At 40.0% G+C, this 15,897-nt stretch overlaps 1 protein-coding gene across 1 annotated transcript in view; it reads right to left on the bottom strand.

Moving 5' to 3' along the window:
* LOC118811490 (protein diaphanous homolog 1) overlaps positions 1-11,160 on the bottom strand; it is a 133,351-nt gene extending 122,191 nt beyond the window's left edge. Inside the window, 1 exon segment of the mRNA XM_036575711.1 lies at positions 10,441-11,160. Within this exon segment, the coding sequence (XP_036431604.1) occupies positions 10,441-10,557 (117 nt within the window). The 5' untranslated portion in view covers positions 10,558-11,160.
* Between the last annotated feature and the right edge of the window lie 4,737 nt (positions 11,161-15,897).

The following is a 15,897-nucleotide window of genomic DNA, read 5'->3' on the forward strand; positions in this document are numbered from 1 at the left end:
ACTGACTATGAAATGATGGCACAACTTCAGTGGTCTACATGTCTCGCAATTATACTGTACAGGGACTGAAAACTCATGAAAACATGATGCATTTTTAAAAAAAGACATACTCCAGCATTTTACAACCTAATCCGCAGCATGATACACCGTTTCATTAAGGTGATTAATGCACACAATGAAAACAGAAAACTCACTGACTCAACACACTTATAATAGAAGCCAATTAACAGCTGCTCCCACACATGCCCATTGGCTTCTACTATAAATATGTTCAGATCAATGAGTTTTCCTTTACTTTCACTAAATAGAGGAAATGTGTCAAAATGATCATCCCTGGTAACTGACTTTATGCTTCAGACGCTACAAAACGAGATTAGGGTTTTCCTTTTTTAAGAAAAGGAAAAATTAAACAAATAAAGAGGTATCTAAGGTATTATAAGGTATTATATAAAGAGGTATTATACCACTCAATTTTTAAAGGGATAAATGTTAAATATTACACAAATGAGAGCGAGAGGCATGGAAAGAATCAAAGGAAACTGGCAGCTGGTGTAAACTGGTACCAGGAACATGTTTATGACACAGCAGGGGCCTCAGTACGTCAGAGATAGAGAGAGAAGGGGGGAGGGAGAGGGAACGAGAGAGAGAGAGAGAGAGAGAGAGAGAGACGGAGAGAAAGAAAGACGGAGAGAGAGAGAGGGAAAAAGCCACAGTAAAGATAATTTCCTGCAATTTGGTCAGACTGCACAATGCACCCATGTCAAGTCATTCCTAAAAACACAGGCTACATTGTCCAGTATGGGTGTAACTTCAGTCCGGAGGGAGTACGGCAACTCAGATGCACAAGGCAAGAGCGCAGCACAGTACTTCCTCAAGGCCTAATTACATTACAGTACAACTGATATTAATCCATATACAAAGACTGCCAGTTAGGCAGTTGTGTGATTGACTGATTGTTAAGTTTCAAGCTCAGAACACCTATAGTTTCTGCTGAGTCACCAGAGCCTACTTTAAGCCTCAAGAGCCTTACTATAGTAAGTGCTCTGTTCAGCTATCTACCTGTGCTTACAGGGTGCCTGATGGTACACACCAACAAAAATTTCTACAAAAAACTTCTTATAAATGTATATGAATAAACATCGCTACTGCACACTATCGCAGGCTTCTCACATTGCCCTGACAGTGTGAACACAATCATCCGTAAATAAAACAGACTATTGCTGCAAATGACAATGTCTCAGTTCAACAGCAAATAAGTTATATGAAACAGAATGGGCATTGAATCTATGTGCTGCTTAATTTATACATTCTCTAATGTTTGAGATTAAACTGCTTATTAGTATTGCGGTTGAAGTGTAACGTTATTTTGAAGCAGCCCCGTACCCTGCATAGAATTTACAAGGGAAAAAGACGTTACAATCCTGTCTCATGCATCTCTATGGTTAGCTGAATAGCCTATTTGGTTAATTGGTTCCACTTTAGAAGTACTGGGAATGTGATACGCCTTTGAAATATATTAAAACACACTGGTGAACCAGTAATGTGCTAAAAACCAGAGGCGGCCGATATGGCAAAAATGTAATATCACTTCAAATAGTTTTCATGAAACACTATCATAATTTTTTACTTTTTCTGACATCTGATAAGCGCAAACAAAACAGTGCCACACTGTACCTGATGGTGTTTTTTACTATGAAAATAATGATTTGTCTTCAACATTTCATACAATGTCACTCTAAATCCAACTTAACATGACCAATCATGAAACTGCAACTGGTCAAGATGCTCACAGCACACAGTAAAAAACTTGTGATTGATTAGACAGCTAATTTACACATTTTAGCTTTCTGTAATATCAGAACTGCACAGGCCCATGTCAGATTTACAGATGACTTTAGTCATTCGACCTCACTGTAGCTTTTATTTCCTGAAATCCAACTGATACAGTTGATCAAAATTGAAATTATCAATAGCTTTAGCATTTATATTTTTTCAGCCGTGTGATCATAGTAATGAGCTAGTTCCCACAAGAGATTAGGGGAACATGACAAACTTTGATCTACTTTTGCTAGAGGGAAGCAACATTTTAACCATTTAACTCCTTATTTAAAGTTATAGCAGAGTTTTTTTTTTTCAAAAGTTATAACATTTATCCCGCTATCTGAAACTTTAGAGTGCTTTATCTAGGGTAGAGATAGTGGCCAAACCTGGCTGACCAGGTATGTTTGGTCAACTGTGTTGGTGCTTGGCTGCCGCCAATGGAGGCCTAGCAACATACAACTAAACAGACATAAACAGTGTGCTCTGAATGTTCAGGAAAGTAGAGGTCAAGTGTTAACTAAAACAAACAAGAAACACAGTGGAAAAAAGGAAATCGATTGATCCAAGGGCCTCCTCCTGACTCGCCTTCTTTCATCTTTGTGTGCTTCTGTCTCTCGTCCCCTCTATTTCTCTCAAGTTTTTTTTTCCCCTGTATTTGGGAATGACAGCTGCTCAAATTCATTGCTCATTGATAACATCTTTTACAGATGACAAAATGTCACGTGAAGCCTGGGAATACATTCCCGAATGGCAAGAGTGCCACAGAGCACACACAAAAAGAATAATAATTACTACAAATATTAAATTGTTGTCACCCCACCTTCATGAAAGGAAGTTTTTCGTGATTTACGGTACCCTAGAGAGGTCTGAGGTAAATCCAAAGCAATAAAAGATAGTTGCATTCAGTTTTGTATCTCACTATATATGGCATGGAGAGGAGAACAGAACAAGCTAAACTGAAAAACACCCATTTCAGCTCTCAGATACCAGTGATCTGGAGAAGGAGCTTAGCAACAATGTACAAGCCCAAAAGCACTCCTACAAACTATTAAAGGGACTGACTTGACAACATTCCAGGGAATACCAAGAGATTCAGAATAAAGGTAAGTGCTCACAGAAAAGGACATTTGAGCATCTGTGTGTGTATAGAGCTGTAGAGAACGACAAGATTTGTCTAATGCTAATGCTAAAGCTTTTCGTGTGTCCCAGAGCTGAGCCACAGAGAATAGGGCAGTCAGTCAGAGCACGGCACTGTAATAGTGATGGCGCCAGGACACATGATTCAATTCAGACACAGAAGGAGAAGAAAACTAATGCAGAAAAGCACTGGGAAACCCATGTTCAGTTCCAGAGAAACACCCACCAGACCTGTCAGTAAACACAAACACTTAGGTCCTCTGGTGGATTCTTCAGATCACTATAAACAAAAAGTTAGAAATGTTTAAAAACTACTACATAAATATTATTTCATTTAAATTTAGTTTGCTTTGTGGAAATGCACTTCCTTTTTGATAATTTGCAATATTGCCCATGATGTAATTTTAAGAAAAGCAGAAGTAAATGATCAGTCAAAACCAGCTATATCTGGTTTTAGCACTTTAACACAATAGCAAGAGCATCAGTACTCAAACAACAGAGCATTAATTTCATTATTGCTAACTTTATTGTTGTCTAATTACAGAATACACTGATATATTTGTAAAATATAATGATACTGAAGTTAATCAATAACACCCAGTACCAGTAAAGGACAGTTTACAAAATAAATCATACACGGGTGATGCAACACTACATGTTCACACAACACTGGAAAGACTGATCACAAAAGGTCACAAATGATGCATTAAGGTAGGCTTTCACTTGCTGTGTGAAATCAAAGCCCATGCCTGTTTCGCACGGCAGCACTAATCCAACCAAATCTGTTCATTGTGAGGCAAACAAATGAACCAGTTCACTTTAGTCACCCACTCACAGTCACATTTGATTGCACTGTGATTACCAACACAAACTGTAAAGTTACATGACAAAAAGAAAACTACAGTTGTTAACATAATGGTAAACCTTTGTTTAAAATTAAACTATTTCAGCGTTTTTTAATTTTCACGCACCTTGTTAATCGACAACAGAAACAACCAAACATCTGCAGAAAATATGTTGCAAAGTAAAACCAGTAGTGTTCCTAAAAGTTGGCCATCTGCACCCACTGTCTGAAATTTATTTCACAACAACTTTGTAGCTTTATCTACATATAAAATTGACAGTAGCAGAGTGTGCTAGTTTAGCTGAAAGTGTAATGATCATGTTTGTCATTTGGTCTAGAATCTTTTCCTGTGTCTCCTTTATTTCCTGTTACATTACCATGATGGTTAAACTCGTACTTCGAACAGAAATCACAAGGAAGCAACAGCAAAACCATAACCACAACATGGCAATCTCAACCATGTTGTTTCTCTCACACACCTGTCCTTCAGGGCTCATTCTCTGAGGTTTTGGTTACTTAATGTAGTAACCTTAGCTGCTCTCACCAAGCAACATTATTTCATAATTAGAAATCACAAAACAAATGCCAATTCTATCAGCTAGGTTAAATAAACATAGTTCTGTTTCATCTTTCTCTCTCTCTCTCTCTCACACGTTTTCTTATCAGCCTCTTTCATTTCCTCCCTCTATTTCTCTACCAGCTGAGCCTCGACTTTTTGTGTGCTTTAAACTCATCCATGCTCATAAGCCTCATATCCATTTTTATGAACTATTGCTCTCAAGCTGTGTTACTGAATGGTTTCTTATTATAGATGCTTTGCAGATAACTAGAGCCTCTTCTTTACTGTAGGAGCATGTTGTGCTCCTACAGTAAATTCACAAATGGAAAAATAGCTCCTTCGTACACACTCATCTCCTTTATTCGGTTAAAAAGGCCTGTTACATTTATCACATATTTGCCTGATTACAATGATCATAATTTGTAAGCTAAGCATAATTATTTTCCCCAGCTGTTAGTTTTCACAATCATATGTTTACATAACAGCAAACAGAATGTGAACTGTGTGCATTTTTATCTATTGAGTTGAGGCAAATGTGAATGAAAGCAGAAAACATATTTATAAAGACGTGTCATGGGGTCATGGTTAAAACAAGAAGAGTTCTGAAGGGAGCTGTAAGACCTTTAGAGGGCAGCAGTGAGTAATATTTGTTTATTTGAGGTTGAGCCGTTTCTGTCATTAGTTGGGAGCAGCTAAGGAGCAAGACAGCTAATTAGACAGGCTGACTACTTTAGGCTTGTACATAGTCACATACAATGAACAAAAAATTAAAAGAATTGATATTCAGAATTGTTTGTAAAGGAATTAACTGTCAGTTAGAATTTTATGATTGTGACAGGCCTGCAGTAGAATGAAAAACAGAGAACCTAGAAAGGTCAGACTCAGTTCCAGGTAGGTAAACTGTACTTTGGGCTGTGCACATGCATAATTCCAAAACAGCCTAATACGATGCTTTCTGTCTGTTTTTGCTTCTTTTCTTTCTTGTTTCAAGTCCAGTCAGACGAAACAATGAGAAACCGATCATACATCTATATTTCAAGTTGTAAAATGAAGCCGTGCTATACAATGTGACATAAAAAAGTGACGCAAGAAGACGAGAAAAGCAAACAATGTTGCAAGAGCTTTGGCTCACAGGAATGCCAAAAATCAACAGCCTCAGGCACTCCGTGTATAAGCTCTGACCTGTTTACCCAGTCATGCTTCTAAATTATGCAGTTGCTTCCATAAATGTTGTCTATAGTCAGGTCACTGCAGATTCCATACTGTGCCGCCCACCTTGACTAACCCAAAGCTTTTACTATCATTTGTGAGTGCTGTCATCTTTCAAGCTGGATTTAATGGCTGAGGCTACAACCTCAAACATTATTAGACTTCTTTATGAGATTTTTTTATATGAATCTTAACCACACTGTAGAGAATAACTGAAACCTTAAAGAATGAGCTGAACTGTATTCCCCTGTTCTTCTCTTAGAAGGTTTTTGCAGCAATGGTGTATGATTAAAAAAAAATACAAAAATAAAATAAAAAAAAACACTAGATTCGGTCATAACATTTTTTCTAAAAAAGTTTCACATTCGTTTTTAAGTAATGTGTTTGTTACTTATGTGAGTCATGCAATACTACAGTTTAAAAAGATTATAATTAGAAATTCATTATAATTAGAAAACAGGGGCAAAGCCTACAGCCACCCAAAACTGCTGAGGTTGCCATCAAAGCATGGACAGCATGCATACTATGTATTTTGGTACTGTTCTTTGACAACATGCAGCACTCAGAACTAGCTTGTCATTCTCAGCGACTCACAACTGAGGTTTTAGATTCACATTTTTTTATCAGAAATTAATTAATACTAAGTTAATAAGTGTAAAAGTATTCTCACAAGAAGCACAAAAATCTCCTAAACTAAGACAGTACAATTATAAAAGATGGAAAACTTAGATGGAAATAGAGATTTTAGTCATCTTCCTTGAATGAACACCTGAGACTTTTGTTCTGCAGAACAAGTTGCACAAATACACTATATGATGGAATTGGTGCAAATTGGAGTGAATGTATACAATGATGGGCATAAGCAACAATACACAAAGTTATATCATGCTCAATCAAGTGTACAAAATGTTTTTTTCAAGGATCTAGGTGGTCTACCTCTTGCTACAGACATAGGGATAGCATGCCCAGAGAGGGAAATGAAGGGTCAGACATGACTTAATAACTATTGTGACTGAAAACAGCACAAAATCCCAGTCACAAGGGAAAGTACATCTACGTGCACCATCAGTATCTCTTCTCATCAGTCTGGGGCTGTTATACTCATAACCTACAGGATTAGAGGGGAATGACTGAAGCAGGACACTGAAGGTCGTGCATTATTTCAGCAAGATACAAATTAAAGCAGTGACCTATAGCACTGGCTCGCTCCTCTTCTCAGGCAGGAGTCACATCTGATCCAATCTCATCTATACACACTTACCACAGTTACTGGCTACAAACTGCATTTCTCCAACTCCGTTGCGCAAAATATAACAAAGGCAAATGCATGTAGACATACTAGACAGCATAGACAGGCATAAAATATATGTATAGGGAAAAATGTATATATAAGTAACGTTGTACGTGTTGCATGTTGTATAGAAAAATATTGCTCATTGTTCTCAGTGATGGTATTATTGCTAAGTATAACAGGAAATATAAACTTGACACTGGTGAATAGTGATAAAGTGCTCAAGTGCTGAGAACACTGAAAATATTGCTAAGAAAATAGCTGCATTTTTAAGACAGAAGATATGAGTTCCAATAAATGTGTTTAGACAGCCTGTATGTATGTTCAGGAGTTCAACAGTACTGATAGGTCAGCATGTTGTGTTTTGTTAGAGGGAGGTGAGTAGTCTGATGGGCTGTGGGAAGAAGCTTTTGCCGAGTCTGTCTAAGCATGATGCTAGAGAACGTGTCTAATCTTTTCTACGAAGGGCGGTGTGGCTGCCGGTTTTCATTCCACATTAGCAGGAGCACACCTGATTCCACTTGTTTAATCAGTCAGTCCAAGTCAACAGCAACTGATCAGATGAGCTCCCACTTTGTTGGAATGAAAATCTGCAGACAAGCAGGCCCTCTGCAGATAAGATTAGACACCCCCTGCTCTAAAGCAACAAAAGAACTTCAGTCGGATCATCTCTGCCCCAGCAATGCACATTCTAGTTTTAGAGTTATCTTAAGATCTAGATCTGCCATAGATCCAGTTCAGGAATTTCTGAATAGATGAATAACATAACAGAATTTCAAGTACAACAAACACACTCAAAGGTAATACTGATAAAGTAAAGCCCATAAATTCACTCCTGAAGTTTAAGGAAAAAATAAATAAATAAATAACAACTACTCACAAGATTTCTCCTAACACCCTATTTCACAAAGCAGTATTTCTCAGTTTAGCCAGATAATTTAAGCCCAAAGTCAAGCATATGCAATAGCAAAAGAGCTGAGGAACATTCATATTGGACAGTTCTCATCTTTGAGCTTAAGTTGTCTGGCTAACTGAAAATAAATCCTGCTCTATGAAATACTCCCTAAATAAAATGCGTCCCTTTATATGAAGAGTTTAATTCCAAAATGCTTGTATATCCATTTGTAACAAGGCAAGATTTGACAAGTGTAACAGCTGACATACACACTTTTTTATTTCTCTAATAAAAGTGATATTACTCATAATGCAACACTAAAATTGTTTGTATGGGCAAAACCCACCCCAAACAACTTGTATGGTGCAAAAAGCACATTTAATGCAATGTATTAAATACACTGTCCCTAACCTTACGTTCTCTATATCAGTTACCCAGTCATAGTAACCCTATGCTCTGCACATTTTTGTGTTTTTCCCACTCTACACACTTAACCCAGCAAACGAGGTGCTTGTTAATTACTTAATGAGTTGAATCAGGTTAGCTCGATGGGACAAAGCACAAAAATGTGCACAGTGTTGTGTCACCAGGACTGGGATTGGGAACCCCTGCTCTATATCTAAGATTTAGGAGCTCATGTTTAAACCAGCAGCAGTAACCTTCAGCCTGATGAGCCACATTCTAAATACACTCTATTGCGCTTGATCCATCAAAGGCCACGCTGATATTCGTTCCAACTCTGTACAGCACCACCTGGCTTAACTAATGAGCTCACCTCATTTGTGAAGGCAGGCATCACTGAGGGAAATACCTGCACACAACGTACCTCTTGACAGGTCACACTGAGGGCAATTCTGTTTACCTGATGTACTACACAAGTGTACTGGTGTTTTCTTCTAAACAGATCTCAGCTTATAAGCCATGCGTGTAAATAAACAGTAGATTTACACCTGTGTGTGATTTTTTGGCTAATTTGTGGATCTAGTACTGTGATTCTAGGCTGTCAGAAAGCTGACTAAATTTACAGCAGTCACTTGTGTTCTGTTTTCTGATGTTTACAGTACTTGACAGCGGGAATGTGCCCTTGATATGCTACAGGACGACATGGTTTGCTTTGCTTCTAGGTGTGGTTCATGGGCCAAAAGGTCATTTGTTTGTTGTGAAGGACGTTGTTATAAAAAGGCCATTGCAAAGACAACTGATTTAAACAAATCAGCACAGTGACAAGTTAAGCATGTAATAAAACCTGAGCCTGACACCAGCTGTATATGCTTTTTCCGCCCCATACACTGGTATGGAGGAAGTATTGAGAGCATTCCATCCTGTCTTTCCCTGTAAGACTAAAGGAGCATTAACTTTACAACCAAAGATAAAGATGTGCAGATAAAGCCTGCATACTGTCTACAATCTCTCTACAAGTCAGTGGATGGGTTTCATTATACAGGGATGTCAAACGCCAGGTGTGTTTGTGGCTCTATGGTAACCTTGTGTGGGTGAATATCAGTTTTCTTTAGATGAGGTGACGGGGAGATAGGGTAACACATTGCTGTCATCCAGAGAGGGTGAACTGCCCAGCCTTAGTCACTGCTCCCAGACTATGACGTAACAGACTTCCCTTTTCCAAGAGTAACCACAAATACGATCTTTGGGAGGTTTATGGCTGGCTTAGACTAGATGCACAGCCCACACTGAACTATTTTCTATTTCAAGCGTGATAAAATGGAGGTGTGCCAACCAACAGCTTGTAAGTCTACCAGTGGAAAAACTGATTTTTAAAAGGGGCGCATTCTAGTGATTTTGGCAGACATCAACACTTCCATGCCAGATCTAAACGTGCTGAGTGTATCACCACTGACCCAAACTTGCTATACTGATGTCTATTAACTTCTGCTCATTTGTTGTTAACTACACATTAACTATGCATAATATTACTTTTCTCACTCATGAGAATCCTTCCAAATTTAGAGAACTTCTAGAAGTCTGCAGTGCGGTTCACTCAGCACTCTCTTATAAAGGGTTACAGCTGTTACGTCTCTCGGATGGAGCCCACATGATCTTCTGAGACAAACCCAAAACTTCACTGGCCTCCCAGCACACTTCAAACTGCTGCAACAACTTCCTCATTAGCCAAGTCAGAGCACGTAGCTTCACAGAAAAGCCAGAAAGAAAACTCCGAAAAAAAACCCCCAGACTCCACTCGCCTGGCTTCTGAAAACACTTGCTAGCAACAAGTACGAGTTTCGATGCTAAAGGGACTCAAAGAGGTATTTTTTTTTTTACCGGTAATAACTAACTTAATGCTAACCAGCGGCTACAATCTGTTAGCTTTATGAATAATCACGCCAGGCAAACGGACAAGTTAGCTAACCTGCAGCTCTTAAGGTTAACCCTGTAGGGCCAGTGCTGTATGAAGTAAACTGCTCCAACATGACAGCAGCGGTGAACCTGTACAAGGCTGAAGTTGGCTTCCTATTCGAATTCTCCCGTTCCACCTTAAATGGTGCAGCAGTTACGTTTTGACGCTTCAGGCCTGAGGCGCCAGAATGGCACTGCTGCACCATTTAAGGTGGAACGGGAAAATTCGAACGAGAAGCTGGTGAATAAGAAGCTGACTTCAGCTTCGTGGAACCTGTGGGAAAACACCTAACGCTACATAACGCACGAATGAGGGAAAAAATACTTACAAATTTCTTCTTCTCATTTCCCTCCTCGTAAGTTTTCTTCGGCTTTTTCTCTTTGCCGCTTTTCGACGTGGCCGCAGCGGCAGCCGGCGCTGAATTCCCAGAGTTAGAGGGATCCATGATAAATCTAATCCAAAAAAGAAAGTAGTATCCAACGCGCCAGCGCTTCGATAAACGGCTAACTTAAGTGTGCGTTAGAGTCAGTTTAACTGAGTTTCCTCTGCTTCCTCCCTCCCTCCAGACAGGGGCTGCTAGCAAAGTCACTAACTACCCGCGGCCTGAATGCTAACCCAGCAGAGACCCCAGTCAGGCTCCCCACATAAAGAAAAAGGGAGGGAAATTTGAACAGGAGCCCCAAAAAGAAGAACCACGAAGGACTGCTGTTATTTTAAACCTCTTCTTTTCAACACAGTTCACCAAAGTATAAACACAAACACTTTAAACGTCGCCCAGCTAGTAAACCGCCCCGGTTTGGCTAACGTTCACTACTTGTAGGTTAGTAACTACAGCAACAGCTCTCCAGACGCCGCCTGTCCGCTCTTTACAACCCCGGAACTTCACCGGCCCGTCACTGTAACATCCACTGGACCGTAATCCCACCGACGAAGGTCACGACGCGGGCATTTTTTAACTTTATGCCCGTAAAAAAGTTTCCTCAGGCGGCCGTGTTTACCGAAGAGCAGCAGCAGAGCGCGGCTCGGCTCTTCTCTTCCTGCCTCTCTCTGGCAGGTTAGCAGCGCGAGGGCGGGGCTACGCACGAGGGCCTCACCTGAGTGTCTGCGCGTATAAGTGTGTGTTTCACTTTTAAAAACTAGTTCACAGTACCACACTCTTTAAAACATGGTTCTCCAAGGGTTCTTTAGTAAAGTGAATGGATCTATTTACAACCATAAGTTCTACATAGAACCATTTCATGCTTAAATGGTTCTTCAGATCAATGCAGAACGTGTTTTGTATGGTTCTGTATAGTACCTTTTTTTAAGGTGGTTCTACATATCAGCAAAAACCGTTCTTCTATTGATAAAAGCTTGACATCGTAAAAATTGCCGAGCCCTTGACAATAAGGTTCTATATAGAACGATATACACCACATGCTCTATCAACCTGAAGAACCATTTAAACATCAAATGGTTCTATATAGATCTCATGGCTCTAAATAGAACCATCGCTTTTACTAAAAAGCCATTGATGAACCCCTTTTTTTTAAGAGTGTGGTTTAGTGGGGATTTAATACCTCCTGGGCTTCACACTGCTCTTAAATACAGCCTGTGTCCGAGTAATGTCAGTTCACAAGCTGCGCTTACAGCGTTAATTATGGTTTAACTGACCACACGTTTCGAGCCATTAGTAAAATAAAGGGCTGGTACATACAGACGGCTTTCACATTAAAAGTCGTTTAAATCCGCAGAATCTGTAATTATGTGTAGGCTGGAGGCAGCTTTGATGACAGTTTTTTACCGGAGAGCTCCACCATGTGTTGAGAAAAGGAACAGCAGCCTGAGCGTCAGGTTCAAAGGCCAAGGCCCAGAGGTCGAAGGGGAATTCCACTGATTTTTAAACAAAATTTCTTCAAAATTCATTCGTTGATACGTACAGACTCAGATTTCCTTACAGTGGTGGTGATAGGAACCAGGGATTGCAATGGCCACAACACAATATTGCCATTTTACTTACCATCCAATAAATCAAGTGAACCTACACGTCTTCTGAGTTTTTATATGCTGATAATGGTAAAAGTACGGAGCCCTGCTGGTGACATCCTGTGTAAATAAAAGTAATGTGTGGCCACGCCTTATTAACACGTGGGAACGAGGTCCTAATGTGGCCATGACTTAGTAAGCCTTAGTACTTAGTAAGCCTTCCCATGCCTTACTACGTGGTGGCCACGCATTAGGTTCTCGTTCCCATGCTTTACTAAGTCATGGCCACAACTTAATCATCTCATTCCCACGCTTTACTAAGTCATGGCCATGCATTATTTTTATTTATACAGGATGTCACCAGCGGGGCTCCGTATAAAAGAGCACCTGGACGGCTTTGCTTTTGCTCACATCTCTCCCTACGGAGCCCCGCTGGTGACATCCTGTATAAATAAAAATAATGCGTGGCCACGACTTAGTAAGGCGTGGGAATGAGATGATTAAGTCGTGGCCACGACTTAGTAAAGCGTGGGAACGAGATCCTAATGCGTGGCCACGACTTAGTAAGCCGTGATCTCGTTCCCACGCCTTACTAAGTCGTGGCCACGACTTAATCATCTCATTCCCATGCCTTACTAAGTCGTGGCCACGCATTAGGATCTCGTTCCCACGCGTTAATAAGGCGTGGCCACGCATTATTTTTATTTATACAGGATGTCACCAGCGGGGCTCCGTACTCCCTTTTAGAGCATTAGCATTTTATTTTAGACCAAGGGAGCCCAAACCTTTCATATATGGGGTCAGTTGTGGTGGGCTGAGGGCCAAAAAGACTAGACAATATACAAAAAAGGTAGGCAGGTTTCAAATCAAGGTTTTGAAAATGTATTTTACAATATTACATTATATTGTGTTACTAAAATTCCTGCACAATTCAATTGGTGAGATGTAAACAAGTCACTCTGAGTGGCTTAAAGTGAAATAGTGCATTGAGGAAAAACTTACAGCCTCAGATTTCTTTATAGTGGTGCTAATAGGAACCAGGAAATGTGATGTTCACAGCACAAATATGGCCATTTTATTCAAAGCAACCATGGAGCCTACATGTGTCTTCTGACTGTTCATATGTGTTAGCAAAATAGTGATAAATCTGAAAAAAATTAGTTTTCTTTTGGGGACTATGGACTATTATGCCTTATATGACCTTCATGAACCAGTCTGGTATGGGTTGAAAAAATATGTTTCGGGCCAAAAGCTTATCACAAAACTATCATAAAACAATGTCTTGGGCATCAGATAATGGATTCATAACCAATTCATGTCATAACTTTGTGTTATTGCTTTTAAAGGCATTAAACTCTTCAGTTTCTCCAGTTCCTGTCATGATCTCTGTAAACAGTTCTGATTCAGTAGGTTTCTCTAGAATGGAGCACTTCAAACCACTCTGAATGACTTTGTTTACAAAAGGCGTCTGCTTTTTCTTTCTCAGTCCCATTTTAGTCCTTCACAGTTAGGTTATTTTTTGTGTCTAATTTCATTCCGTTCTGTTGGCAAGAGCTGCAACAAACTTTTGTCTTAGGGGGCTAAAATGCTATGTTTGTGGTGGGCCGAGGGCCAAAAAGACTAGACAATATACAAATAAAAGGTAGGCAGGTTTTAAATCAAGTTTTTGAAAATGTGTGTTTTAACATTATGCTATATTTTGTTACAAAATACTGGAAAAATACCATTTTGAAAAGGAAAATAAGATTTTGTTAAGTTATTTAAGGTATTAAAAATCTGTTTGTTCTCTCATTAGGTACGAGGGTGGGGTTAGGGTGACCTTCCAAATTAAAAGTCCTCATGGGCCAAGTTTGGCTTTTGGGCCACACTTTGGGCAGCCCAGTTTTAGTCCAAAAAGAGACGAATAGCGTCTAACAGTTCTTCCTATGCTGACAGATGCTGGATATACTAAGACATTTTACTGCAGGGAACTCTTAGCTACAGCATGTTTTTCCACATGATTCGTTTTTGGCAGCTAGTTTTGCTTCTACTTTGCTTCTCTCACACTATTTCGCTGAAGGATGGTTTAGGCTACTCTCCTTACTTCTCTTTAAAATGACACATCCATAAGATTTAACCAATAGGTCCCAAAGCTGTCATTTCTAAAATGTAAACTCTAACTCAAAACTGAAGCCCGCTGCATAGCTCAACTCACATTTTTGACTTAGTTTAAAACTTTGAAGAGCCGTACAAGAAATCCTGCTGACTTCTGCCTTATACTTGCTTTATTTGGTCAAGTGTAGAATTAACAGTCAGCGGATACTTAAGCCTGTCAAAAAAAGATAGTTTTGGCACACCAGTCATCTTTTAGAGCTGCACGAAAGCTAATGTCACTCTGCTCATGCAAATTCAATGCCATATTGTCCATAACAGTCTCTTCTTGGAAAATGTGCTGACTCAAGCCAGTTTTATTTTGGTTGCCTTCCAGCTGATGCGATTAAGTATTATCATTGCTTCTGCGCTCATTTCCATTTACATTTACACGCTCCCCCATCCGCCCACATCTGCGCACATGCGCAACAGTGTGTGTTTGCTCTCTGACGCACTGGTGCACCTCTAAGCGCTCTTCTCTCAGCGGGCAGCAATGATAGCTTCATCATCACCATTTAGCCATTCACATTAGCTGATCTTTGGTGGGTGATGCAAAAATAGATACCACTCACACACTTACCCACATACACACTTTCACATGGACACACAAACCCACACATGCATGTATTCCTGTCTCTGTAGGGTATGTCCATTGACTTGTGCAGCTGATTGATGATTTTTTGAGATCTTTTGCTTTTTCACTTTTTCCACATAAAATTTGTATTAAAAAGATGCTTTCATTTTTGGGGGGATCCAATCAAATGTCCCCACAACAACAAATGTTTCCCTGTCATTCACCCTGGAGCCATTCGGTCCCTACAATGAGCCATACAAGCACACATACACACTACAGCAACAGTAATGCTCTTAAGCATGGCTGATCACTGACTGGCTGCACGCCACTGCTGTTATAAGGCCAGTCAAAGGGCAGTCAGACATTTTTAATAAGGCCCATTATAATGGTTATGGCCTTTTAGGCATGCTCCATTGCTCCAATGAATGGAATTCATTGAAAAAGCTACTGAAGAAAGTGGCATGACAATGAGTCCTGCCCTCACATTTTGGAAATGGCGCCACCACGTCTTCTCTTTTTTCTTTCTGTCCCCTGGGGCCCTTTTTTGGCGCATCACACCTGCTTTCCAGTATGTGTGATGCTAAGCTGGAGGCGGATTAGAGCGGATAGAGTGATCTCTATCAGGGCACGGCGCCTTGTGTTGTATAGGAGCCAGGAACACCGAGATATGCCCAACTAATCTCCCCCAGCATATGCACGTCTTCGTCAGAGCCACGCACATCACTGCAAAGACACTGTAATTAAAAAAGAAGAAGACCAAGGCTATTAACTGAAAGTGCACTCCACATGATTTGGGGTGTGAAACAGTGATAAGCTCATGCATGATCTGTGCTGTCAGGAGAAAGATTAAAATAATTTTTCATGCTTTCATCTTTTTCACATAATCGCCAGTAAGCACTGGAGTCACTCCACAGCAAAATCGCCATGCTAAATGAACACCTGCAGTGGACATTTGAAAACAAGGCAGTTTCACTCATCTCAGATTTATACGGTGGGTGTGTCTCAGGCCGTGTCTCACTATCTAGTGAGCTCTCTACATAGCCGGCAGTTTAAGTCTTCAAGTGCACATCCCTGACAAGAAAGCTGTCTCAATTCTTGGATATGTTAAATATGCTA

This window comes from Colossoma macropomum, unplaced genomic scaffold (genome assembly GCF_904425465.1).
Source record: "Colossoma macropomum unplaced genomic scaffold, Colossoma_macropomum, whole genome shotgun sequence".
NCBI classification, from domain to species: Eukaryota; Metazoa; Chordata; class Actinopteri; order Characiformes; family Serrasalmidae; genus Colossoma; species Colossoma macropomum.